Genomic DNA, 27,988 nt, shown 5'->3' with positions numbered 1-27,988 from the left:
GCGGTGAATGTGGCTCCTGCCGGAGTCTGTTTGTCCTTTTTCCATGCTGAGACCCAGAGCAGTTGACACACTTCTTGGCTTGGGTTTCTTCTGCTTTGCACTTTTTTGTGCTGTGGGCACCCCCGCAGCTGCTGCACCTGGGTTTCAAATGGCAGTTACTGGTTCCGTGACCGAACTGCAAGCAGTTCTTGCACTGGGTCACGTGCGGTTCTTTGTTCAGGTAGGCCACCCACCGGACGACGACTGGTCCCACTTTCTTCACCTTGCTACTCAACTCCTTGAGACTGGTGTGCCCCTTGGGGAAGAGTACAACGAACGATGTCTCATCGACGGCGGGAAGCTGCTGCTTCCGCTTGATGGCGTGAACTGCCAAGGCGTCCAGCTGATGTTCCAACTTCAGCAACTCCTTGATGTAATCCGGTTCCAGGTTCGGAAGACCTCGCATCACTACCCGGTGCGGTCTATCACCACGCTTTCCGTAGGTGTAGAACTCAACCTTGTTCTTCTTCAGGTGGGCTTGCACCGTGTAGAAGCTCGAGAAGCACGTAACTTTGGTGCCGTACCGCGTCAGTTTGTGTTCCGGCTGGACATCACATGTCAAAATCACCTTCGCAAGACGTGCGAAGCTTGTATTTTTCACCACCAGCGGCAGCTGCTTCTTTTCCCCGGCTGACTTGCCGGATGCGGGCTGAACTTGTTGTTGCTGAGCAGTTTTTTTCATCTCCTGGCCATCGGCGACGGTAATCTCCTCCTTATCCCACATTGACTGGGCAGCCCGCCGGCGGTTCGCTGGCGGACCGCCAAACCGCTCTGGCGATCCGCCGGCGTTTGATTTGGCGGACCACGGGCGACCCACTGGCGGATAAAATTTGCAACAATTTGGCGCACGATCAGTTTTTTTATCGTGACGTTGGTCCGCCAGCGACTCGCCCCGGAGTCGCCCAGGTTTGCCTTGAAATGTTTCACCCGCCGTTCATCCGCCCTACATACGACGTTTTGTATGGTTCAACCGCCCCTATAGGATCGTCCGCCAGCGGGTCGCCCTCGATACGCCTCCCATAGAAAGTTCATCCGCCTAAAAAGCCCCAACCGCCGTGGCTCGCCCTCGACCCGCCTTTCTTATACGGTTCGTCCGCCCCTGTAAGATGGTCCGCCAGCGGGTCGCCCCGATCCGCCCCTATATAAAGTTCATCCGCTCAAAAAGCCCCAACCGCCTTGGCTCGCCCTTGATGCGCCTCTCATATACGGTTCAGCCGCCCCTGTAGGTTGGTTCGCCAGCGGGTCGCCCTTGATACGCTCCCCATATAAAATTCATCCGCCCAAAATGCCCCAACCGCCTTGGCTCGCCCTTGATGCGCCTTTCATATACGGTTCAGCCGCCCCTGTAGGTTGGTTCGCCAGCGGGTCGCCCTTGATACGCCCCCCATATAAAATTCATCCGCCCAAAATGCCCCAACCGCCTTGGCTCGCCCTTGATGCGCCTCTCATATACGGTTCAGCCGCCCCTGTAGGTTGGTTCGCCAGCGGGTCGCCCATGATACGCCTCCCATATAAAGTTCATCCGCCCAAAAAGCCCCAACCGCCTTGGCTCGCCCTTGATGCGCCTCTCATATACGGTTCAGCCGCCCCTGTAGGTTGGTTCGCCAGCGGGTCGCCCTTGATACGCCCCCCATATAAAATTCATCCGCCCAAAAAGCCCCAACCACCTTGGCTCGCCCTTGTTGCGCCTCTCATATACGGTTCAGCCGCCCCTGTAGGTTGGTTCGCCAGCGGGTCGCCCTTGATACGCTCCCCATATAAAGTTCATCCACCCAAAATGCCCCAACCGCCTTGGCTCGCCCTCGATTCGCCTTTCATACATATTTCATCCGCCCACGCAGAATATCCGTTCAGGTGTCTTCAGGATTCTGATAGTGTTTTTTCAAGTTCATCTAAAACTGAAAAAAACACAAAGTGCCTTATATAGAAATGCAGATCTTTGTAGATTCTTGTGTGCTAAAATTTAGAAATAAAACAAAAATATGAAAAAAAAACATAATTTTCAAAATAATTTTGTTCTCAATACATCTTACGTGCGTTGTTAGTTCACTGAGGTGAAATGATGAAAAAAATAAAGAAACAAAATAATATATTGATAAGCAAACTTGTTGCGAAGATTTTCCATTTCCTGCAAATAAAAATAATTCTTTAACTAATTCTTAAAAACTAAATTATTTAAAATGTTCATGTATTATTGGTACTTACATATAAACAGTCAACGTATTGAATGTTAACAATTCATACTGTAATCTAATAAAACACAAGCGCAGCTAATCCGAAGAAAGTATCCTAGTAGATTACACCCCATGTTCTTTCTTGTCATTCAATTTGATCATATATTGTATGGGGGGAATGGTAGATATGAATATAATAATAAATCTTACAGTGAAAAGATAAATACAAATAAGCAGTAATTTTAAAGTTGATTCCGGGAAGCTGCAAAACAAACAACTATAATTAAAAAGACAAATGCTCCAGATGGTTCCATTGCTGAAAGAAAAGGAATAGGATAAGGAAGGATATAAACATTTAAATAAATCATCTAGTGAATAGATAAATGTAGGCATTATAATTGAAGAAGATTCCCGGAAACTGGAAGAAAGATAATTATATTTTAAAGACAAATTCTTCAGATGGTTCCATTGCTATTTCAGTAACTGTCGTTAGTTCATGAAATTTAATCATATATGGTATGGAGGAATGGTAGAAAAAAGGACAAGGAATAGGAATGATATAAACATTCAAATAAATCAAATGAAGAATAGATAAATACATATAAGCCGTTCATTTATAAATGATCCAGGAAGCTGTAAAAAAAAATTAAACACAATTTTAAATGATATTGTTGCCGCTGAACTGATAATTGAAAATAATTGAAATTACTTCCTACCCACGTCCTGCATCATGCACACCTAAAAAACGTCAAACAAAAGAAAGACAAAAATCGCTTCTGCACCACTAATTTCCTCCACTGCTGGCACTGAACCCGCAACCTTTGGAGTGTTAACATTCACACAAAAAAACATTAACATTAATTGAGTAAACATTGGCTCAAAATCCGCTTTGTAAATGCCACCTCGATACTCTTCAAGAGGTTTCCTGGGAAAGGTATACTTTTACCAAAATGTACACCAAATTTCCATACAAACATACAAAAGAATAAATCAAATCATAACAACAATGAAACATATCAAATTCAAAGTATTCCAAATGATTGCACATCTGCCAACAATATTTATAAGGGGTGTCACATAAATTACACCAACAATAACGATTATTCTTGCAAAACAACCTTCAATCACTATTTCAAACGCACTTTCAACTGTTTGTTTACATAAGTAAACTAAATCTAAACAACACAACACTTCTCCCAACACGAACTTAACAACGAAAATCAGCAGCCGCCGATTAAATAACAACACCCACCGAAGCTCGTTGAAAACTGACTGAAATGTCAAATTCGAAATAAATTCCTTCAGATGCAAACCGCCACGGCAATCAGCCTTTGGCTCGCCGCGGAGATTGAGGGGCGAACGATATTGAAACATTTCAGCGATCAGTTTGAACCGCCCAGGCGATGCGCCCATGGCACGCCAAGGCGGATGGAGGGCGGACGAAATTGAAAAATTTCAAATGTCAAATTTCAACCGCCCAGGCGGCCCGCCCTCGGTTCGCCAGGGCGGTTCTAGGGCGGACCACACGATCAGTAACGGCCGCCGATGCGTAACGTCCGCACTGAGTTAATGTGGGGCTGGAGGTGTTGTATCCAGGTTCCCTGTTTGAAAAATGTCGCTCGTCGTACGAGTTGTCGCACGGTTTTGATTTTACCGTTTCAATATCGATTGGTCGAAAGGACGACAAACGTACGACAAACACTCGACCTGCCCGACATTGTTTTTTTCCATCGATTTACCTTCAATTCGACGTCGATTATCGTCGACGCAAACAGTTTGACAGTTCTCTTCAGTTGATCTTGTTTGGACTTGATTGCAACCGAGTTGTTGGTTTTAGGCTTTGGGAGTATTTTGGACAGTTTAAAGGTAAGTTGTGTTCTAGGCTGAATTACTTTTTCTGCCGGAAAGTTCCGGCCGGAGTGGGCGACCAACCGAATCAAAGTGTCTTGTATTCCAGATTTCGGTCTTCGTAGCGGTATACGAGAAAGAGGAGGAGGAGGGCGGGCCATTCCAGAAGACGGGACGGGAAGGAACCAGTTTGCGACCGAGGAAGCGGTTGGTGAGTCATGTTTTAGAAACGATGGAGGAGTGTGCTGGAAGTGCGATTGGACGATCGAAATTAAAAATAGGATGAATGGAACATCACAAATTCTTTACTTTTCAATTCAATAATTTCAAACAGAAAAATAAAAATTCTAATATACTAAAGCTTAAAAAAAAACTTCAACGCTGATTTGATTTGATAATTGTAAAATTAAATTAGAAACTTTTTCTTCCTTATTTAAAATTCTATCATTCCAGAACTTAAGAATGCAAGAATTTGAAAATTCTAAATTTATTTAATTTCTTGATTTTGTGCAAATTGTTAATATTTTTAAATTTTTAGAATATATTAATTCTTAAAATTCTCAATGTCTTCAAATATTAAAAAAAAAATGAAATTCTAAAATATGAAATTTTGAAATTGACAGAAAATTAAATACTAATTCTCTAATTCTCAAATACCTAAATTCTTCAATTTATAAACACTAAAAATCTAACATTATAAAGTTCTTAAATTTCCAAAACGTTTATCGCACTAATTTGAAAATTCTAAAAATTATCAGTTATATAATTCCAAAATTGTAAATTCTTAAAATGCTAAAATTCAAATAATTCATATTTTTAAATAAAAAGATACAAATTCTAAAAATTATAAAAATTTGAAAAATAAAAAAATACAAAGTACAAAAATTATAAAAATTAAAAAATATATATATTTTTTTAGGTTTAAAAAATGTTAAAGTTTTGAATTTCTTTTAAATATAACTTTTAAATATAAATTTTAGAAATTCTTTAAAAAAATCTGAAAATAATTAAATTTTAAAATTTTAAATTGGAAAAATTTACAATCTATCATTTTTGAAAATTTTCAAGGATTTTACAAAGTAAAAATTAAAAAAAATGGTCTAATAAAAACAGGAGTTATAAAAATATCACGAATTGAATTAAAAATTTGGTATTGAGGTACTCTAAAATTTTAAAATTAGAATTTTAAAATTTTGGAATTTAAGAATTTTAGGATTTAAAAATTTTAGAATTTTAGAATTTTAGAATTTTAGAATATTAGAATTTTAGAATTTTAGAATTTTAGAATTTTAGAATTTTAGAATTTTAGAATTTTAGAATTTTAGAATTTTAGAATTTTAGAATTTTAGAATTTTAGAATTTTAGAATTTTAGAATTTTAGAATTTTAAATTTTAGAATTTTAGAATTTTAAATTTTAGAATTTTAAATTTTAGAATTTTAAATTTTAAATTTTAAATTTTAGAATTTTAAATTTTAGAATTTTAGAATTTTAGAATTTTAAATTTTAAATTTTAGAATTTTAGAATTTTAGAATTTTAGAATTTTAGAATTTTAGAATTTTAAATTTTAAATTTTAGAATTTTAGAATTTTAGAATTTTAAATTTTAGAATTTTAGAATTTTAAATTTTAGAATTTTAGAATTTTAGAATTTTAGAATTTTAGAATTTTAAATTTTAGAATTTTAAATTTTAAATTTTAGAATTTTAGAATTTTAGAATTTTAAATTTTAGAATTTTAGAATTTTAAATTTTAAATTTTAAATTTTAAATTTTAAATTTTAGAATTTTAAATTTAGAATTTTAGAATTTTAGAATTTTAGAATTTTAGAATTTTAGAATTTTAGAATTTTAGAATTTTAGAATTTTAGAATTTTAGAATTTTAGAATTTTAAATTTTAAATTTTAAATTTTAGAATTTTAAATTTTAGAATTTTAGAATTTTAGAATTTTAAATTTTAGAATTTTAAATTTTAGAATTTTAAATTTTAAATTTTAGAATTTTAAATTTTAGAATTTTAGAATTTTAGAATTTAGAATTTTAGAATTTTAGAATTTTAAATTTTAGAATTTTAGAATTTTAGAATTTTAGAATTTTAGAATTTTGAATTAAAATTTTAAATTTTAGAATTTTAGAATTTAGAATTTTAAATTTTAGAATTTTAGAATTTTAAATTTTAGAATTTTAGAATTTTAAATTTTAGAATTTTAAATTTAAATTTTAGAATTTTAGAATTTTAGAATTTTAAATTTTAGAATTTTAGAATTTTAAATTTTAAATTTTAAATTTTAAATTTTAGAATTTTAGAATTTTAAATTTTAGAATTTTAGAATTTTAGAATTTTAAATTTTAGAATTTTAGAATTTTAAATTTTAGAATTTTAAATTTTAGAATTTTAGAATTTTAGAATTTTAGAATTTTAGAATTTTAGAATTTTAAATTTTAAATTTTAGAATTTTAGAATTTTAGAATTTTAGAATTTTAGAATTTTAAATTTTAGAATTTTAGATTTTAGAATTTTAAATTTTAGAATTTTAGAATTTTAGAATTTTAGAATTTTAAATTTTAAATTTTAGATTTTAAATTTTTGAATTTTGAATTTTTGAATTTTGAATTTTTGAATTTTGAATTTTTGAATTTTGAATTTTGAATTTTGAATTTTGAATTTTTGAATTTTTGAATTTTGAATTTTTGAATTTTGAATTTTGAATTTTGAATTTTTGAATTTTTGAATTTTGAATTTTTGAATTTTGAATTTTTGAATTTTGAATTTTTGAATTTTGAATTTTTGAATTTATGATTTTTGAATTTTTAAATTTTGGTTTTGAATTTTTGAATTTTTGAATTTTTGAATTTTTGAATTTTTGAATTTTTGAATTTTTGAATTTTTGAATTTTTGAATTTTTGAATTTTTGAATTTTTGAATTTTTGAATTTTTGAATTTTTGAATTTTTAATTTTTGAATTTTTGAATTTTTGAATTTTTGAATTTTTGAATTTTTGAATTTTTGAATTTTTGAATTTTTGAATTTTTGAATTTTTGAATTTTTGAATTTTTGAATTTTTGAATTTTTGAATTTTTGAATTTTTGAATTTTTGAATTTTGAATTTTTGAATTTTGAATTTTGAATTTTTGAAATTTTAGAATTTTAAATTTTAGAATTTTAGAATTTTAGAATTTTTAGATTTTAAATTTTAAATTTTAGAATTTTAGAATTTTAGAATTTTAGAATTTTTGAATTTTTGAATTTTTGAATTTTAGAATATTAGAATATTAGAATATTAGAATTTTAGAATTTTAGAATTTTAGAATTTTAGAATTTTAGAATTTTAGAATTTTAGAATTTTAGAATTTTAGAATTTTAGAATTTTAGAATTTTAAATTTTAAATTTTAGAATTTTAGAATTTTAAATTTTAAATTTTAAATTTTAGAATTTTAAATTTTAGAATTTTAAATTTTAGAATTTTAGAATTTTAGAATTTTAGAATTTTAGAATTTAGAATTTTAAATTTTAGAATTTTAGAATTTTAGAATTTAAATTTTAGAATTTTAGAGATTTAGAACCCAGATTATCCTTATTTTAAATTTTTTAGAATTTTAAATTTTAAATTTTCCCCAATTTTAGAATTTTAGAATTTTTAGAATTTAATTTTAAATTTTAAATTTTAAATTTTAAATTTTAGAATTTTAGAATTTTAAATTTTAGAATTTTAATTTTAAATTTTAGAATTTTAAATTTTAAATTTTAAATTTTAAATTTTAAATTTTAGAATTTTAGAGATTTTAGAATTTTAAATTTTAAATTTAAATTTTAGAATTTTAGAATTTTAAATTTTAGAATTTAGAATTTTAGGATTTTAAATTTTAGAATTTTAGAATTCAGAATTTTAGAATTTTAAATTAGAGAAATTTAGAATTTTAGAATTTTAAATTTAGATTTTAAGAACCAGAATTTTAAATTTTAGAATTTAAAGAATTTAGAATTAGAATACAGATTTTTAGAATTTTAGAATTTTAGATTTTAGAATTTTAAATTAGAATTTAGAATTTTTAGAATTTTAGAATTTTAGAATTTTAAATTTTAAATTTAGAACAGATTAGAAATTTTAAATTTTAGAATTTTAGAATTTTAAATTTAGAATTTTAAATTTTAGAATTATTTTAGAATTTTAAATTTTAGAATTTAGAATTTTAGAATTTTAGAATTTTAGAATTTTAAATTTTAAATTTAGAAATTTTCGAATTTTAAATTTTAGAATTTTAGAATTTTAGAATTTTAGAATTTTAAATTTTAGATTTAGATTTTACAGAACCCCAAATTTTAAATTTTAGAATTTTCGAATTTTAGAATTTTAGAATTAGAATTTTTCGAATTTTAGAATTTTAGAATTTTAGAATTTTAAATTTTAAATTTTAAATTTTAGAATTTTAGAAATTTAAATTTTAAAATTTTAAATTTTAAATTTTAGAATTTTAGAATTTAGAATTTTAGAATTTTAGATTTTAGAATTTTAGAATTTTAAATTTTAGAATTTAAATTTTAGAATTTTAGAATTTTAGAATTTTAGAATTTCAGAATTTTAGAATTTCAGAATTTTAGAATTTTAGAATTTTAAATTTTAGAATTTTAGAATTTTAAATTTTAGAATTTTAAATTTTAGAATTTTAAATTTTAAATTTTAAATTTTAAATTTAGAATTTTAGAATTTTAAATTTTAGAATTTTAAATTTTAAATTTTAGAATTTTAAATTTTAAATTTTAGAATTTAGAATTTTAAATTTTAGAATTTTAAATTTTAGAATTTTAGGAATTTTAGAATTTTAGAATTTTAGAATTTTAAATTTTAGAATTTTAGAATTTTAGAATTTTAAATTTTAGAATTTTAGAATTTTAGAATTTTAAATTTTAAATTTTAAATTTTAAATTTTAAATTTTAGAATTTTAGAATTTTAGAATTTTAGAATTTTAAATTTTAGAATTTTAGAATTTTAAATTTTAGAATTTTATAAATTTTAAATTTTAAATTTTAGAATTTTAGAATTTTAGAATTTTAAATTTTAAATTTTAGAATTTTAGAATTTTAAATTTTAGAATTTTAAATTTTAGAATTTTAGAATTTTAAATTTTAGAATTTTTAGAATTTTAGAATTTTAGAATTGTAGAATTTTAGAATTTTAGAATTTTAGAATTTTAGAATTTTAGAATTTTAGAATTTTAGAATTTTAGAATTTTAGAATTTTAGAATTTTAGAATTTTAGAATTTTAGAATTTTAGAATTTTAGAATTTTAAATTTTAAATTTTAAATTTTAAATTTTAGAATTTTAAATTTTAAATTTTAGAATTTTAGAATTTTAGAATTTTAAATTTTAGAATTTTAGAATTTTAGAATTTTAAATTTTAAATTTTAGAATTTTAGAATTTTAGAATTTTAAATTTTAAATTTTAAATTTTAAATTTTAGAATTTTAGAATTTTAAATTTTAGAATTTTAAATTTTAGAATTTTAGAATTTTTGAATTTTAGAATTTTAGAATTTTAGAATTTTAAATTTTAGAATTTTAAATTTTAGAATTTTCAATTTTCGAATTTTAAATTTTAGAATTTTAAATTTTAGAATTTTAGAATTTTAGAATTTTAGAATTTTAGAATTTTAGAATTTTAGAATTTTAGAATTTAGAATTTTAGAATTTTAAATTTTAGAATTTTAGAATTTTAGAATTTTAGAATTTTAGAATTTTAGAATTTTAGAATTTTAGAATTTTAGAATTTTAGAATTTTAGAATTTTAGAATTTTAGAATTTTAGAATTTTAGAATTTTAGAATTTTAGAATTTTAGAATTTTAGAATTTTAGAATTTCAGAAATTTAGAATTTTAGAATTTTAGAATTTTAGAATTTTAGAAATTAAGAAATTGATGATGAGATGATGATGATGTTTTGATTGATGAGATTGGGTCATACAAAAATGCTGATATTTGTAAACGTTTGATCATTAATTTTTTTAAGCATTCTCAAATTTGGTACATTTTTTAAATAACTATAATAGTTTCAGATTTTAAAACTATTTGCAATGATTTGAGTTTTATACGTTTTTAAATTAAATTATTTTAGATGTCTTCATTTATAATTGTTTTAAAATATTTAAATTTTGATAATTCTAGATTACTTTTTCAAAACAACCAATGCGCTATGGGTTTCCTATGTACATAGGACCTTTTGTAAAAGTAAGCAAGAATTCATAAATTTAGTTTTTCTTTTTCAGTTCAAAAATACATATTTGAAATTTTACTGTCTTGAAATTTTATTATTATTATTATTATTGAAATCAGAATTTAATTTATAAATTCTTGCCAATTGTTGACTGATGATATATTTTTTCAGGCAACAAACATATTCCAATCTGATCCTGCCGGAAACCATGCGTCCCCGTGTGGTCCCGCGTGGCTTTTGTAGAACCCACGGAAGCAGCCACGTTTTCTCGTACTCCGGTAAACATAAATTCGTCGGAGATCCAAGATTGGCGTCGCATCCGGGTTTCGATCAGCTCGTCGAGGAGCAAAAGTCCAACACGACCAAGATGCTGCCACGGCCGCCTCGGAAGATTACCAATATCCAAGCCGGAAGCTGCGGTCAAGGCAAATCCCGAAGGAAGCCAAGTTGGAGATGAATCGGCGATCCACAAGTGAAATTTGGTGAACAAGTGAATATTTTTGTAAAATTTTGACAGATTGAATAAAAAGACAATAAAAATAAAGCAACGGTTTTTTCAACTGCAACATAACCTAAAAATCCGAAATAACAGCACACGACAATAGCACGACATTCTAAATAACAAAACCATGCGACGTCGGTCGAATGTCGTACAATTTCGATCATCGATCGCACGACAAATACGACATTTTGGTGCAAAAACGTATGACATTCGTGCGAAAGTCGCACGACATTGTTGTGCGACGTCGTACAATTGCACGGACGACAAACGACGGACGTCTGACGGACGTTTCAGTCAGGGTTTTTAACAACATGGACGAATACCGAAGGTAACGCATGTAACGGTACGGGGGTACTGTCAAACCAATTTTGTAACGCATGCTCACGTCACGTCATTCTTGAACTCCTGTCAAAAATGTTCACCAAGATGGCGTCTCACATTTTTGCTTCGGCACCGCACCATCCGCACACAACAAAACTTTTTCTGCTGGAGTGTTGTCGAGAGAACTCGTTTCTCTACAAAAACAGCTTCCCAGGAGCAACCCACGGCAGATCCGTCTTTATCCGCTGGCCGGAACGTGAAACGATAGTGCCCGAGATAGTGCCAGAAATGCCAGAAATTAACCGGAGACAGCAAGGCCGAAAGATGCTCGTGGAAGAACCTTTACTTCTCGCTTTACTTCCTGCAAACTCCAGCCGGAACCAAGTCCGTAGCTAAGAAAAACATCCGAGGCAACATTCGCTGGCCACTGGCCGTGGAACAGTGGAAAAGTCAGTGTGAAGACACAGAACCTGTTGGTTTCGGGTAGCGGCTGCCGGTAGAAACTGGTTGTCTCGGGTGTTTTTCTTAACCACGGACACGGTTCCAGCTAACAGTTCTGTCGCGTGTTTCTGGCCAGCAGGTTCTTTCTGTCCTCGAGATTTTTAGCAATTTGGTGCACATTCTATTCGCTGGTGGGTTGCCCAGGGTCAACCTCTGCAGCTAGAAACAAAAAAAACGGTGGGCCGCCCGTCAATTTTTACCGACATGGCAAGAATCAAAATAAAAACAAATTTTCTAAAACATTTGCCAACTGTTCCACCGAACCACATTTCCTGGTCCATTTTCCAAAAGTTGTCCTCATTCCGGAAGGATCACACCATCTCTAGTTTAAGGTTATGTTCACAAAACAAATCTATCTGTTGTTGCACGGAGACAACACCGTTTCTACAGGAAGCCGCTGCCCGAAACCAACAGGTTCTGTGTCTTGTATTTCCCACTCACTTTTCCACTGTTCCATGGCCAGTGGCCAGCGAATGTTGCCTCGGATGATTTTCTTAGCCACGGACACGGTTCCGGCTGGAGGTTGCAGGAAGTAAAGCGAGAAGTAAAGGTTCTTCCACGAGCATCTTTCGGCCTTGCTGTCTCCGGTTAATTTCTGGCATTTCTGGCACTATCTCGGGCACTATCGTTTCACGTTCCGGCCAGCGGATAAAGACGGATCTGCCGTGGGTTGCTCCTGGGAAGCTGTTTTTGTAGAGAAACGAAAAAATATCACGGTAATGACAAAAGCATCTTACTTTTGAATTAAAAAGTGGTCAAAATTTGCTGCATTAAAAGTTTTTTTCTTGTTTTGAAAATGAAAACTTTTACTGCTACAGTGTTTGAAATTCTCATTGCTAACTGATTTAAAAGTTTTAACTTTTAATTCGAGTGTATAATTTCTTTCATTTTGACGTTCTCGTGAAACCGTGTACGACTAAGTCCAAAATGTAAACAAACGTTTAGGTGATTCCGGTGGTTAGTGAGTGGTGGTCCACGACGTCAATCAAAACAGAACGCGTCCGCAGCCAGGACTTGGACGCGGATACCTTCGAAAGAGGATGGTGCGGGTGCGTAACAAGGTTGGGGGCTAGGGGCCGGACAGATAGGTTAATACATTATCAATAGACTAAGATAATTGGTCAACGCATCGACATTTCGTTAATATATTGACGAAATCCCACCATGAGCTAAGAAGCGTGGCCAGTCAAAATGTCATCAAAATCAAAACAAAACAAGTTCGAAATGAAACAGAAAAACAAATTTCACCGTGTTTTTGGTCGCAACGGTGGATTCGATCCAGAATACGGCCAAAAACTCACAGAACTATTGGCTACATGGGTGACCGTCTTCTTTTCAGATCTGGGAATGTTTCGGACTCCGTTTTGTTGAACCGGGAGAAGGAGATTCGCTAGAGAGAAAGCAATAGCGGGTGATAATATAGTGGGTCCGGAATCTGGTACTCGAGGGCAAGCGATAATAGAGGGGATTACGTAAAACCTGTGATAGATTCGAGAAGAAGTGACACTTGCGAAGATTGAACATCAAGAAGAACACTTCTGGGCAAACTGCCTGTGCGTTTAAAACTCTTGCTGGACACCGGAGATCGGCATGCTGCTGGACGTTCTGTCAACGAGCAACGAGTTCTTCACTAACTTAGAGATGAAGGAAGTCGAGTGACGGCAACTGGTACTGTGTCAAGATAATTTCCCTTCTGGCACGAAGATTTAAAGGTCCTGAAGCCCAAGCTGGAGCTCGGAGATTGCCGAGAAACCATGGCGCCAAGAGTTTCGATGCACTTGCCCAGTGAATGGAGAAGTTGGATTTTAAGTCCAGAGATTCGTTCGCAGTTGTACGGACTCTGTCGTGGAAGTAGAACTTAAACATGGGAATCATTACACGGACCACCTTTTTGTCGTGGTTTGCAAAACCATTCTTTAGCTCACGGGCGTAGCAAATCAACATTTTGCAAGCCGACGTCTTGTCCTCGAGTCCGGCTGTGCGACTTCCAAAGTTCTGCTGTTCACATTGCCCTGCACCTCGTTGTCATCCAGGCCGGTCATCATTTGTAGCACCAGCGGAACAAATGAGTACACTTGCTTTTCCGCCAGCTTGCGCACCATCGCCAGGGCATTCTCCAAATGGCGCCAACCGTCCTCCACGTCCGGCTCAAGCTGCATCTTCCTTGTTGTGCAACAGAATAGAAAAAGCGCATCTCCGGATCGAACGGCGGGTCCGCAGCGCCGATTCCTGCAGCTGGCAGGTCGGGGCACTCGCACACCGGAACAGAAACTGCGGAAAATCAGGCCACTGGTTGTTGCCGTTGTCGTCGAACATGTTGCGTTGTTTTTGTTTAGTAACTGGCTCAACTTTTCGTCAATAAATTAACTAGTATGTTGATTTCTGCGTCAATATATTGACGAACAGTAAATACTTTGACTCTGTACACCCCCTAGGTTGGGGGATTAGGGAAAAGTTAGTTAAGGCCAGCTTCCTGCCGGATCTGCAGCTGTTTCACGCTCGAGATGGGTAAGAAGGAAGCTTGGGTGTTTGGTGGCGTTTGTGTTTAAATTTGTTTGTTTGTCGGACGCCGTTTATGCGGATGTGAACTTGCACCGGTTGTATTCGGTGGTGGTGGCCCAGGGTGGGTAGACGAGATTGATGTTGAAGCAGATTTACATCCGCTTTTTTAACAAGTACGATAAATTAATTTTAACGGCGAGGAGAAGGATCCGACGGAAGAGGGATACGACAAGAAGCGGCATAAGCGGAGGTGGTCAGTGCGGATGTTGCACTCGGTGCCGGTGGTTTACGACCATCAGCAGCATTATGTGCCGGAAGTGATGACGGGACAGTGTGGGATGCCCTGAGGTTCCGCAGTCCATTTCTCGGTGCGGGACATGTTTGACGAGTATAACCTAAACATCCGGAAGAACAGTTTGCACCAGTTCTGGAAGGACCGTCTGTACAAAAGCCGCAGGTCCTGAAGATGTCGTACTTGGAACCTGATCAAGAACATCTACCTGGAATACCGAAGAAGTCACCGATGAGTATTGAGAATGCGTTCAGTGTTCAGCCAATTTCATTTACTTTCAAACTCTTTCAGCAACTCCCGCCCGCAAACGCTCATCTCTACTTTTAATCCAACGAACGATCTTTTTAAATCCACAGTATTTTTTCTTTGTGTGTATTCAAATTTATAAAAGAATATTCTTTTTATTGTAATATTGGAAACAATATAATTACTTTAAAGCTTTTTTTTTAAATTAGAAATTTTCAAGATCTGAATGCTTTTTTAAATTTTGTTTTGTTGAAATTAAATAGCAAAAAAATTTTTTCATTATTTTTTCAGGCAAGGAAATCAGTGAAGGGTTTTTCGCCATTTATTACCTGTATTCTAAATATTTCTATTTTTCAAGCAATGGAAATTAGTGAAGAGTTTTTAGCTCTAAATACTCTCTATGGAAATTTGCTATTTATTACCTGCATTCTAAATATTATTTTTTTATTTTTCAAGCAAAGGAAATTAGTGAAGAGTTTTCAGCTCAAAATGCTCTCTATGGGAATTATTTCCTGTATTCTAAATATTTTTATTTTATTTTTCAAGCAAACGAAATCAGTAAAGAGTTTTTAGCTCTAAATGCTCTCTATGGAAGTTTGCCATTTATTACCTGTATTCTATTTTTTTATTGTCCGTTTCTCTCGAAGCTACACGCCGCGCGGCATTTTAGAATGTGCCGCAGACACTTTTGCCAGCGATTTTCTGCACTTTTGGTGCAATAAAAAAACATTCCCGGCAACAATGCTATGCAATTCGAAGAAGAAGATCAACAAAAACAAAACGCACAGTATGGGATTTGACAGCGCGCATGTGTGTGTGTGTGTGTGTGCAACCAACCAAACGGGACCACGCGGTCGCTTCTTACAAATTGAGTTGTTTCCATGTATTTTTAGCTCTCATTCTATACATGCAAATAACTCGCATAGGCATTTGGAAGGTGTTAGCTCTGCCGAGCTTCGGTGACCCATTTCTACGCTGGCTAGCCGAGCGCGAGGTACTTCAGCTTTGTCGACAAGCCCCGCCCTGAAGAACGTTTGGACCAATCGGATTCAAACGTTATTTAGAACTTCCGAACCCTTGTCAAATGGACAAGGACCCAGCGCGTATATAGTTGATGGTGGTAACAGTATTCCTAATTCCAGTCATAGCTCACCACAAGTCGCGATGGCCTAGTGGTTAGCATTTTTTGCTTATCAATCCAAAGGACGGGGGATCGAACCCCGACTCGAGCGACTTTGATTTTTCGTATATGTTCAGAGTTTCAAGATTTATATTTCCGATACTTTCTCGTTGGGAGCAGATGGGAATCGAACCCAGGACCATTCGCTTACAAAGCGAACACCGTAACCAGTCAGCCACGGCCGCTCCTATGGGATTTGACAGCGCGCATTTGCCGAAAGTGCGGCGCGTCGTTTCGGTCGTTTCGAGGCTGGTATGCCGCGTATCCTTTTCGGGAATACGCGCAAAATGAACGTTCATTGTTGGACGAGGGAATTTCACAAAATAGGGGAATTATACCATTTTTCAGCCTATTTCAATTATCGGACTATCAACACTTTGATCATGAATTCCAGCTTTCATAAAGTGTTTTTAACTGTTCCAAAGTAATAAACAGCTCAAATAAAAGAAAGCAAGCAGCTTTCCATTGTTGATAATTCTGAAAATGGCAAAAGTGATGAGAATTGGTCGAACGGCTTAGAATGATTAAAATGGGTATATTCCCCCTAAATAGAGTCGAAGCTATGATTTCTTCTGTTTGAAAGTTAAATAATTTATCACTAACGAAAAGTCTCACAGCGTCCCTACACTAACATTGGTAAAACATTAAACGAACAAGCTTTGTTCAACAAATGTGACGAAATATCAGTTCATAAGTGTTATACGACGAATTGGCTCTGAATGACTTCTCAGCACACTACGATCTCGTCCAGGTGATCTAAAAACCACTCTTCCGCATGATTCGTTTGGTGCATTTTTTCTGAATGTGATATTTATCACCAGTTTGAAACAACAAGGCATCAGCGTTTTACTGATTTATCTATAGAGAAAATGTTTTATTATGTTATTATTATGTACATTAGTGCTTTTTCTATTTTGTTACTATTAAATATGTGACGAGGTGTACATTTTAAGGTACAGAGAATAAATATATCAAATGAAATTAATTAAAATCATCTTTTCAGGTGAAACTCTATTTTCTCCTCTACGATCTATATTTACAAAAAAAAAAAAAACAAATAATCAATATTCAACGAAGTTAACGACAACTGGAAGGCTGTAGATGGAAAGATAGATGGATTCGGTTCAAAGATCAGTTTCGCTTAGATGAGTTTATGAGATATTTGCAGCAATGGGTTAACAGGTGCTTTTCACTCGAGTTGTTATTGTTTGTAATCGATCCAACCTCCCGCGTGTAGATATCCAAACCATACTGGCCCTCCTGGGGGAAGCTGAAAGAAGGAATGGGCTTATTTAGATTTAAAACTTAAACCACTAAGGTGGAATCTCAATGTATGGAAAAATAATAATAAAATAAGCAAGATCTAATCAGCAACATATTTTGTTGGTCCAATTAAGGAGCGATGGTTAAGTCTACGATTGATACAAAACGATTGAAATTTGATTGGAGATTACTATGGAAATCCATATTTTTACATTTTTGACTGTACTAAATTCATATTTTAATATTTTGTGAAACTAACACCGTACAAGTATAGTCTAGGATGTATTGGCGGAGTCACACACAGTCGGAAGTCTTTGAGATACGATGAAGAAAAACTAAACACGTGTTGTACGCGAACAAAATTTATTTAGCTCCGAACTGTTCAAGCGACACGAGTGGAATGAATCCGTTAGCGACAGAGCGCTCAAAAAAAAAAAATATGTGCTGTCAAAGTTGGCAGCACTCGTCGGGTGAAGCCCAAGATGTTTGATACTAGGTGAGCATTGTCTACTTCTGACACTCCTCCTCAATGCACACCGCAATCTCAGTGGACCCTCCGTCGGGTTCACTGATCTCCTCCTCAGCTCCTCAGTAGAACTCCTCCTGCCCCGTGGAGTCACAGGCATCGAACCATTCTTCCTTGTCCTCTTCTTGATAGCCCTTTCCGGTGTAACGATCCTTGCCATCGGATGCGATACGTTGAACGTCCCTGTCGCTCCGATCCGTCTTAACCATCATGCTCCTTGCTACCTTTGGCTCCTCTCGAAGTCGTAGTTCGTAAAGGCTTCCGATTCTATCGCCCAGGAGTTCTGTTCTGCCATTCACGCTGAGGACTTCGCACGACCGGGCTTTAAACTTGACCGCAAATCCTTTAGCGACCAGTCGACTGACCGACAACAGCCCTCCATCCAGACCCGGAACGAAAAACACATTCTCCAGCGTTACCTTTACTCGCTTGCCACACCCATCTTCTCCGAAAATCACGCCGCTGCCAATCCCGACGACCTTTGTCACATTACCGTTCGCCAACGTAACGGACGATTTCACATTGGTATCCAGCGACGAGAAAAACGAGCGATCATTTGTCATATGGCGAGTCGCTCCACTATCAATCACCCACCGACCAGGGATCAACCCTTCCGCAAGTAAACACAAGTCTCGATCCTCACGATCTGCTGCAAGCGCCTTCATCTTTGGAACTTCTCTCTTCTTCTGGTTCTTCACGATGTCCCAATCGCTGTTTCCGGAACCCTTCTGTGCAAGCCATCTTTCGCAGTTGTACTTAAAATGGCCTGGTTCCCCACAGTAGTAGCACAACTTCACCGATCTGCCGTTAGCGACTTCCAACTTCATCGCTAGCTCCTGCTTGATCTCCTCTTCTTCACTCCGATCCTTGCGTTGGTTGTACTCCTCCAAGAGCCTGGATTTAACCATTACCAGCGTCCAATCCGCATCGATCTGGCACTGGAGAGTCTGCACTAAGCTACGGTACGAAGGGGGCACACTGCGAAAAACCATCGCGATCTGCAGCATTTCATCGATTTTCTGGCCTGCCGCTGCGAGTTTGTCCAAAAGATCCTCTATGAAGGCAAGATGGCTCGCCATGTCTCCTCCTTCAACCATATTTGCGCTGCACAACATAACCAAGTAATGCATGACGGTCGACATAGTGGCCTTCTCGTGGTGCTCCTTAAGTGCATGCCACATAGCTCTTGCACTTTCCGAGTCCTTCACGACCTTGAACTGGCTCTCCTCCAGGAACAGTAAAATTTTCGCACGTGCCTTCTTATCCCTCCGCTGCCACGAGGGGGTCACTGGCTCTGGCTTCGCTTGGCTGATCACTTCCCACAAATCGAGGTCTTCCAAAAACCATTCCATCCTTTGCCTCCAGGATCCCCAGTTGGTTTTATTCAGTTTTGGGAAGTTGAGCTGCACACCGTCCGCCATTTTGATTACCGCGCAGCACTTCGAACACTAAAGAACAATCACTCAGCAAATCACGCCGCTAATTATTTCTTTCGCCTTTCTACACCGATCTCCTGCTGGGGCCAATAACCTATTGGCGGAGTCACACACAGTCGGAAGTCTTTGAGATACGATGAAGAAAAACTAAACACGAGTTGTACGCGAACAAAATTTATTTAGCTCCGAACTGTTCAAGCGACACGAGTGGAATGAATCCGTTAGCGACAGAGCGCTAAAAAAAAATTATGTGCTGTCAAAGTTGGCAGCACTCGTCGGGGTAAGCCCAAGATGTTTGATACTAGGTGAGCATTGTCTACTTCTGACAGGATGTCCCGAATAACTTTTCCGAAGACATTATGGTGTTAAAGTGCTTCTCAAAAATAATACAGAGTTTTAAAAAGTTGTGTTTTTAAATAGGCGTCAACCATAAAGTATGTCACGCTCTAGGAGGAGGGGGTCTGAGAAAGTGTGACATTGCGTGTTATAAGTATAGGAAAGCGTGACAAAGGGTGGGGGGGAGAGGGGGGGGGGTAAATTTTGGCTGATTTTAGCGTGACGTACTTTATGGATGAAGCCATACCGCCATCACCACCCAAGTAGCACACTTTATTCGCCAAGAGATTTCCGAACTGCTTGTTGAACTCGTTTACTATGTTTTCCCAACGTCCCCGAGGACTCTTGAACGCTGGAAAAAGCGCACGTTTTTCTGTTGTTGAACATCTCTTCATCCGTCAGAAATGTGCGTGGTTTAAGTTAGTTTTGCAAATGCAAATCATCCTTGCATAGAGAACGTTTGTTAAACATGTCATAAGAACTCTTGACTATAAGATTTTGAATTGGGTTAGGTGAACGTTGCTAGAACCGTTTAACAACATCCTGCCTTTAAGATTCAGCAGTGAGTTGGGAAAACGTGTTGAGAACCGTCCAAGAACACATCGTGGCAGACAAGAAAATTAAAGAGGCTTTTCATAATATACGTCCCAAGTTTTCGCTCAAAATATATTTTTCTTTATTTTAAATTTTATTTGTAAGTAATGTCACTTTACGATACTTTAACTTCTAGTTTTGTGATTTATCAGTTTGACAGGGATACGATGAATAATAAAAATATTAACCAAAAAACATAATAAAAATATTAACCAAAAAAATCATTCAAATTCATTATTATGCTTATGGAGATTTTTTTTTTTCAATTTTTAAGTACTAATCAACATCGCTTGCTGCTTATATACTCTGCTGCTGGTTCTCCCCGGTGGCTGCATTTTCAGTTTTCCTTTTTGATGAAGAATCCTCACGGCAAGTATCGAACCCTCGATCTCTCCAAATGTCAAGTCCAGGCGCGCGTCTGCATCTTTCCACGAGGGGTTATGTTGGATGAGCAGGCCTAAACGTCAATTAGAAGTCTGCGGTCATCTAGCTTTTACCAAGTTCACTAACAGTTTGCTAAAACTTCCCTTGAACATAAGCTGTTTCTATTTTTAGAACTATCTGTGCTTGTTTCGTCAACATGTTCTTTCTCGGTTTTAAAAACACGAACGCAAACTACACATAAACAACTTATTTACGAGAAATCCCAGCCGAAGCCAAAGGTCAAATCTTCTATGTTATCATGCTAAGCAAACTGAAATGAAACATCATGTCTGCAAATGTCATTTTGCTCTCCGAGTTCTACAAGCAAGTTTCATTTAAGTCAGAATAAACTTCAAAATGAACTTTTCGTAATCCGTTGCTAGATTTGGCATTTATGTTACACAACCATGTTAAACAATGGTTTTTTGATCAAAATTTGAACAATTTACCAATTGTTATGACACTTGTTCAATAATTTACGTATAAAAACGCTTGTACATCAATTGTTCAACAAAAAAATAAAAAGCGATGTTTTTCTTGCTACTTGGGCACTGATGACGGTAGCACATAGGTGGAACCGGGACAAGACAAGAATTCGAGGAGTTTCATAAAACTGTGAAGTTTTCCTTCTTTCCAGTATAAAACATTCTGTGAATAATAGAGAAATTATTTTAGAAAGAAAAAAATGCCCTTTACTTTTTTTAACACCTGTTATTACTTCAAAATCTAATAAAGTTTCTGGAGTTGATGCTAATTTTTTCGATGATTGGTCATTGGTCTTCGGCAGAGGTATTTCGTGGAATTGAAAGAAGCGAATTACAGATTAAACGCGAAAGTAAAAAATGGATTTATTGTTCACTTGTTTCCTGCTCGGAGTCACTTTCCGGAATGATCAAAAATGGCCAAGAAGCGTACATCAGCAGAGGTGGTAACGTTGTTGTCTCCACAACAATTGGTGTGTCGTGTTTTTGAGCAGCTTGGGGTCAGCAACATTTTCTATGTGATTCTAAGGAAGCTTTCTTGTTGTTGGAAATGCTTAGTTCAAAATACTTTTCAGCTGCGATTAACTAATACAACTTTTGGCATCCGTAAGCAGAGCTGTTTCCTTTGGGGGTCTGTCCATATGGTAATTTCTTTGGTTAAAGGATGCCATGACAATGTCGTCAAAATCCTTATGAACCACTAGCCAAATCTTTTCCGACCCACTTTTTGAGGGCAAATTTGTACGGTGTTCCACGAATGTGACGGTAGTAATTGAAAATGATACTTCTTTCCAACACTGCCAAAGCAATCACGTACTTAAGCAAAGCATTGGTTTTCTTACACTTATTATGCATCTTACCTTAACTGCATAATTGACCGATTCTTAGCGAAGCTACACCCTAATAACATTGGGGGGTTTCTTCTTTAATTGTGCCACTACCGCTAAAACGCTGAAAAAAACTTGGGAATTTTTTGAAAAGGAGCCGAAGAATTGGTCAATTGAAGATTCGGCTATTATGTCAAATCAAGTATTCCGAGAAAAACGCGTTTTTTTGTTAGTCACCAAATCTTCGCCACGGCAATTTCAAAGGTGAATGGGATATCAGCCGTTTGGTTTTTCGCATCGGCAGCCATAACTAATAGTAGTTTATGCAACATGTTACAAAAAGAGGATTTTTTCTGTTTCTGTTATTTTTGGTACAGAAAAGTAGGCTATTTTGTCGTTCAAGAATGACAGGAAAAGTAAGTAGTTTCACGACGGAATTGCAAAAACAATATTTCAGTGAAATTCAAGTTTCAGAAGATGCGTTGGATGCGTTGGGTTCTCTATCACCTGGAACAAAAAAACTCGACTTTGTCATAAGTTGATAAAGAAGACAATACTTAGATTTGTTGCAACATAATTTTAGATGAATCAATAGTTTCCAATAGTACGTAGTTGCTTTGGCAGTGTTGGCGAGAAACAAGATTTTAACTATTTGAAAATTTTACTGTTGAACGCTCTGTATCTTTTTCTAGAAGCACTTTAGTACCTTACTGTCTTTAGGCAAGTTGTTCCGGACATCCTACACTATACTCCTACGGTGTTAGTTTCATGGAATAATAAAATGTGAATTTTGTACAGTCAAAAATGTAAAAATGTGAGTTTACCGATATTCCCCAATTTCCACTTATCCAATCGCTTCCATATAATAGGAGGTTGCTTGGGACCCCAAAAAAAGTGTTGCTGAAAAAACAATTTTGATTCCACCCTATTAAACCATGCCTTGAAGTACACAAGTACCTGATATTGAAGGTAATCGTATCACCAACAACGTTATGTTGTACATATTTGGACATTTTCTTTTCCTCGATGCCATTTTTGTGCAGAGTGGCCATAAAATCCGTTAGAGGCCGCGACATCCGAAACTGCAGTTCGACACCTCGACCGGCAAAAATAAGCGGTTCCTGGAAAAAAGGTAGACCAGATCTATCTAAGACACTTGATTCGAGGACTTCAATTATTACCTGATGCGTGATTGGTATCAATCCAAAAAGTCTCGTTGCTTTAGTTGGTCCCCATTCCCCGCTGGCGCAATCCGGTAACGGTACCATCACTGTTTGTAGTTCCTCGCAGCAAATCTTTAAAAAAAATCAGACATTTTGATATTCGAAAGACTGCTAACAAACAATCCCACTTACCTTAAACTTGCATACACTCTTGAACTTCATCGGTTCACCGGTCAGATATTCTTGTGGTGTGACCGCGTTGGCAAAGATGTCCAATAGGAAGGCTCCAGAGCAAGGAGCGTGAACACGGAACGCAACAATGTTACTAATGACTGATTGCATGACGAACCGTTTGAGTGAAACTCCATCGTAAGAGTCGTCCTCGCTATCGTAGAACTTAAGGTTGTAGTGGAATATCAAGCACCCTTGCATGTCCGAAGGCATAGCTATTCGAACAGTTGCCGCACCTATCGGAAGAAAGCACGCTGTTACACTCCTAATTCGTAAAAATCTTACATTCCACCCATACCGGTATCGTCCGTAAAGACAACAGCACCATATCCTTCGTCAGCGAAGTGGAGTCCATACCGGAAGAAAAGTGACCGCACAAACGGAAGATTCTCAAACTCGCCCAACGTGATAGGTCGTTTCAGCAGCTGCCACTCCTCTTGCAGAGGGAAAAACTCGTAGATAAATTCTCGAGGATCCGTCAGGAAGTAGTGATCGTCGTACTCGTAGCGCAAGCTGTCGTTTTTGCCTTTGCCACTCTTTGGAGCTTCCTTTGCGTTCACCAAGTGACGAGCACCCCAGTTGCACTGTACAAAGCGCCACGCCCCGGCAACGTACACGGCGTTCCAGGAGTTTCTGAATCTGGAATTTTTCGGATGACTAATTGAAACAACAATTATGTATAAGCAAACACACACTATGTACAGAAGAAAAGACTAGACAAAGGAGATTTACCTTGAGTCCTGGAATTTAACGCCCGGTTGGTAACCAGCACTCTTTGAGTAACCCTTGATCACGACACAGTGAAGTCCGGCGTAACTGTGATTGTAAAAACACCGTTAGTTCCCTATTAACACCAGCATTTATCAAACCCCACGGACTAACCTGCAAAGTCGCTTAAACAGGACGTGATAGCTCTCAGTGCCATATTTGATCCCTCGTAGTAAACCCATCGGAGTGTCCCCTCGTAGGTCGTCATCGAAGGTCATCGTGTTGAGGTTCTTCACCGTGATCCATCTGAAGATTGTTCGCGCCTTTTCAATGTCCGACGTACATCGACCCACCAACATTCGTACTAGATCGGTGAAAGTTTTTTGGTCTTCTTGGGCAACGGTAATGGCAATTTGATCAACATCCTGGAACTCGATAGGATCGTTGTAGATCTGGAACTTGCTTAACGCTGGCGGAGCCGGTTTTGGTGCTACTAGCGGGTACTCCAAAGTCTCCGTGCCCTCGGTAAACTCGTCGTCCAAAAATATGCTCTCATTTTGCATGTACTCGCTGCGTCGCACGCTAATCAGTTCCAACATTTCGCTAGATTGACGATCCACCAAGGCCGCAGTTTCAGACCGTTCATGCTCTAACAGTTTCCGCGTCAGACTTTCTTTCTTCTTTGTTTTACGTATCGTCATATTTTTCTCCAGGTCCTCTTTCTGCTGCTCATGCTTCAAGGTTAGTATGCTCTGGTCCTCTCGAGTGCGCCTGGAAGTTGTCATCTCCTTTTCAAACTTGTGCGCCAGTCGTTGAAGTTCACGTTCCCATTCGTCCTGTGAATAATAAATGACGTTTAACTCTTTACTACGATTTAACGTACGTTGTTAGTGCTATAATGTTGAGTATTTGGCTTCAAGGATCTGGGTTCTCGATAGCTATCCACTCCGTGTCCTCAGCTCAACATTTAGTCGATCTACCTGAAATTCGCTTTGCATCCTCTTGTCTTCCTCCTCGCGCTTTCGCGCAAATCTTCTGTACAAGTCGTCCTCTTCCTTCCTGTGCTTCATCTCCAGCTTTGCTTGTTCATCACGCGCCTAGAATGCAGGAAAAACAAATATTACCAAACTTGCCACAATCTTCAACCAACGATCTCCGTACCAAATAATAGTCGATCGGCTTTTCGCGTAGCTTGTCGTACGCCTTTTGCACCTCCGTCTGCTTGAGCGCATGTGCAATGTGCAGGGCACTGGCATCGAAGCGACCATATTTGTAGTCGGGATCGATCTGGGGTGGTGAGCTGCCCTCGCGGATAATCCCGTTGAAGCCGTTCGGGGTCGTTTGTCGTTGCTGGCCTGTATATGGAAGAAATCAATTTAAATAACATAAATTAATCTTTTAAGCGGTGTATTTAATCAGTAATCCAAGCGGGACTGCAGTCTTAATAGCAGTTTTAAAAGCACCTAAAAGCTTTGGAAATTGATGTACTAATTAAGAGTTTTGGCCAAATGGGATTTCACGTCGGTTCTCAAGCTGACCCGGTTCTGTATCAAAACATTGTGCTCCACCACAGAAGAATTCAACGCCGTGCAAGATTACGCGAGCCAACCTCCTGTGGCCGAATGGTTACGGGTTTCGTCTCATAAGCGGAAAGTCATGGTTTCTTCTCAGGGTGGCAGCCTTATGTTTTAGTTTAGAGGTAGCAGCAACCGGTATAAAACGGTTGCTTCACGTGCTCTCTTCTAGCATGTGATCAATCTTGGGATATTCCTTTGCGCCTCTTCCCAAAATACTTTCCTCGTGTCTTCGTATGTAAATAATGTGTTATAGATCTGGAAATGCTTAATAATAGTAAAAATGGATAACACGATACAATAGTCTTTGTGATCAGGATTCCGTGTCTTAATACTCAAACAGAAATAAAAGAAGATTGCGTGAAGAAGAAGTGGGTGCCAAATCTGGTACATGAGTTCCAGCCGATGGAACCGCAAATGATTAAGTTTTGCCTAAATCAATTTGATTGCAAAATAGATTACCTTTGTTTACAGTGTTGGGCAAATCATCCACTTTAACGACCCACAGGTCTTGTGTGGTATCTATTACACTCAACCCCCGGTGGTTGGTCACTTTTTCGTTTGACACTTTTTTAGTTTGTACCCCGTTGGTTGGTCAAAGTCAAACTAAAAAGTGACGAACTGTCACTTTTTACACGGCGCTCATGCACACTATCAAAACAAACGTTTAGTAGTGTGTGTGAACTCCGTGTAAGAAGGGTGTCAAACTAAAAAGTGACCCCGTTCGTTTGACAACAGTTGGTGTCAAACCAACGGGGTTTGAGTGTACAAGTTTCTGCTCGAACCAAGGAGCCGGAAGGTTTTACTAAGGAGAGCACCCAAACCTCTTTTTACTACAAGGAACTCCATCGGAGCAGGTTTGGTCTGGTGTGGTGTGTGGCCAGGACCGACGTATTACTTCCCAATCCGATGGAAGCCAAGTGCAGATGGGAATCGAACCCATGATTATCCGCTTACAAAGCGAACAGCGTAACCATTCAGCCACGCCTACTACTAATGAAAAAAAGTAACATACCTAGTAGGGTAGATCGAGTTTGAAGTTTCGATAAGTACCGTAAACTGGGGTGACTTTGATAGTAATTTGATTTGGCCACTAATTTTGATACATCCAATCTTACAGTCTCATTTTTGCATATATGTTCGATAATAAGCTATCCCTTAATGCTTACATACTCAAAATTCTCAAAAATGTTTAGATATTAATTTGACGGGCATTTAAAAACCTATCAAAGTCACCCCGGGCTATCAAAGTCACCCCAGTTTACGGTAGTTCACAAGTTTTATATAAAAATGTGTTTTCACATAAATCCGGGTCTCACTTAAATGTATGTAAACTATGTCTGGATCCACCATCTGACCCATCGTTGTTTAGGTTATCAGAAAACCTTTCCAACGACTCTAAAACATTGAAGATCTGGCAACCCTGTCTCGAGATATGGCCACTTAAGTGATATTGATGTACTTTTTGGATGCCGGATCTCACTTAAATGTATGTCAACTATGTCTGGATCCACCATCCAACCCATAGTTGGTTAGGTTATCAAAAAACCTTTACAACGAGTTCAAAACATTGAAGATCTGGCAACCCTGTCTCGGGATATGGTCACTTAAGTGACATTTATGTACTTTTTTGAAGCTGGATCTTATTTAAATGTATGTAAACTATGTCCGGATCCAACATCCCACCCATCGTTGGTTAGGTTATCAAAAGACCTTTCCAACGAGTTCAAAACATTTAAGATCTAGCAACCCTGTCTCGAGATATGCCCACTTAAGTGATATTGGTGTACTTTTTGGAAACCGGATCTCACTTAAATGTATATAAACTATGTCTGGATCCACAATCCGACCCATCGTTGGTTAGGTTATCAAAAGACCTTTCCAACGAGTTCAAAACATTGAAGATCTGGCAACCCTGTCTCGAGATATGTCCACTTAAGTGATATTGATGTACTTTTTGGATGCCGGATCTCACTTACAGTATGTAAAAAAAGTAATTACACCCCTTGGGCACTATGCACATTTTGTGATGAAACATGTAAAAAATTTAAAGTTTGACAGCAACCTAGTACTACGTTTTGTTCAGAAACTCATGCCAAACATTTTGCTACAAAAAGCTCATGAAAAGATGATTTCTTTAAAAAGTTATATAACAAATACTATTACGAAAATAAAAAAGGTGCAAAAAAAGTTTGTACACCTTTCGAAAAATTAACATAAATAATGTTATTTGTTAACAAATCACCATAAACTCATGCCAAACATTTGGCTACAAAAAGCTTATGAAAAGATGATTTCTATAAAAAGTTATATAACAAATACTATTACGAAAATAAAAAAGGTGAACTTGTGAATTATGGACCGGTTCATATGCCGGCGGATTTTCCGACGACGTAATTCCGGGTTGGTACGAAATTCCAACGAAAAATCTATTCTATCGATACAAATACCCCCAAAACGGTGTTATACCCACTCCAAAATGTTTATTTAGCAATTCTATGGCAATATATTGACATTTATTTGAATTAAAAGTTTGCAAAATTAAGTTTAGATAAGTTTTATATAGAATTTCCAGAGTAATATAAACCTTTATACTAAGTAGTTAGTAAA

General features: G+C 36.2%; 1 protein-coding gene across 6 annotated transcripts in view; it reads right to left on the bottom strand.

The window, feature by feature from the left end:
• Positions 1-16,727: 16,727 nt before the first annotated feature.
• Positions 16,728-27,988, bottom strand: part of LOC6030941 (hillarin) — a 68,090-nt gene continuing 56,829 nt past the window's right edge. For 4 of the 6 annotated variants that reach the window (XM_038260090.1, XM_038260091.1, XM_038260093.1 and 1 more), the window contains exons 4-12: positions 24,966-25,159; positions 24,785-24,901; positions 23,979-24,640; positions 23,829-23,912; positions 23,395-23,753; positions 23,058-23,332; positions 22,884-22,997; positions 22,660-22,823; positions 16,947-17,085 (exon numbers count right to left, since the gene is read on the bottom strand). In XM_038260090.1, the coding sequence (XP_038116018.1) occupies positions 16,947-17,085; positions 22,660-22,823; positions 22,884-22,997; positions 23,058-23,332; positions 23,395-23,753; positions 23,829-23,912; positions 23,979-24,640; positions 24,785-24,901; positions 24,966-25,159 (2,108 nt within the window). Of the gene's footprint in view, positions 17,086-22,659; positions 22,824-22,883; positions 22,998-23,057; positions 23,333-23,394; positions 23,754-23,828; positions 23,913-23,978; positions 24,641-24,784; positions 24,902-24,965; positions 25,160-27,988 lie in introns of all 6 variants that reach the window. The other 2 variants (XM_038260095.1, XM_038260096.1) reach the window with 2 other exon arrangements.

Source organism: Culex quinquefasciatus, chromosome 3 (genome assembly GCF_015732765.1).
Source record: "Culex quinquefasciatus strain JHB chromosome 3, VPISU_Cqui_1.0_pri_paternal, whole genome shotgun sequence".
NCBI classification, from domain to species: Eukaryota; Metazoa; Arthropoda; class Insecta; order Diptera; family Culicidae; genus Culex; species Culex quinquefasciatus.
Note: the sequence above shows the minus strand (reverse complement) of the source record. Positions and strands in the feature narration are given on the sequence as shown.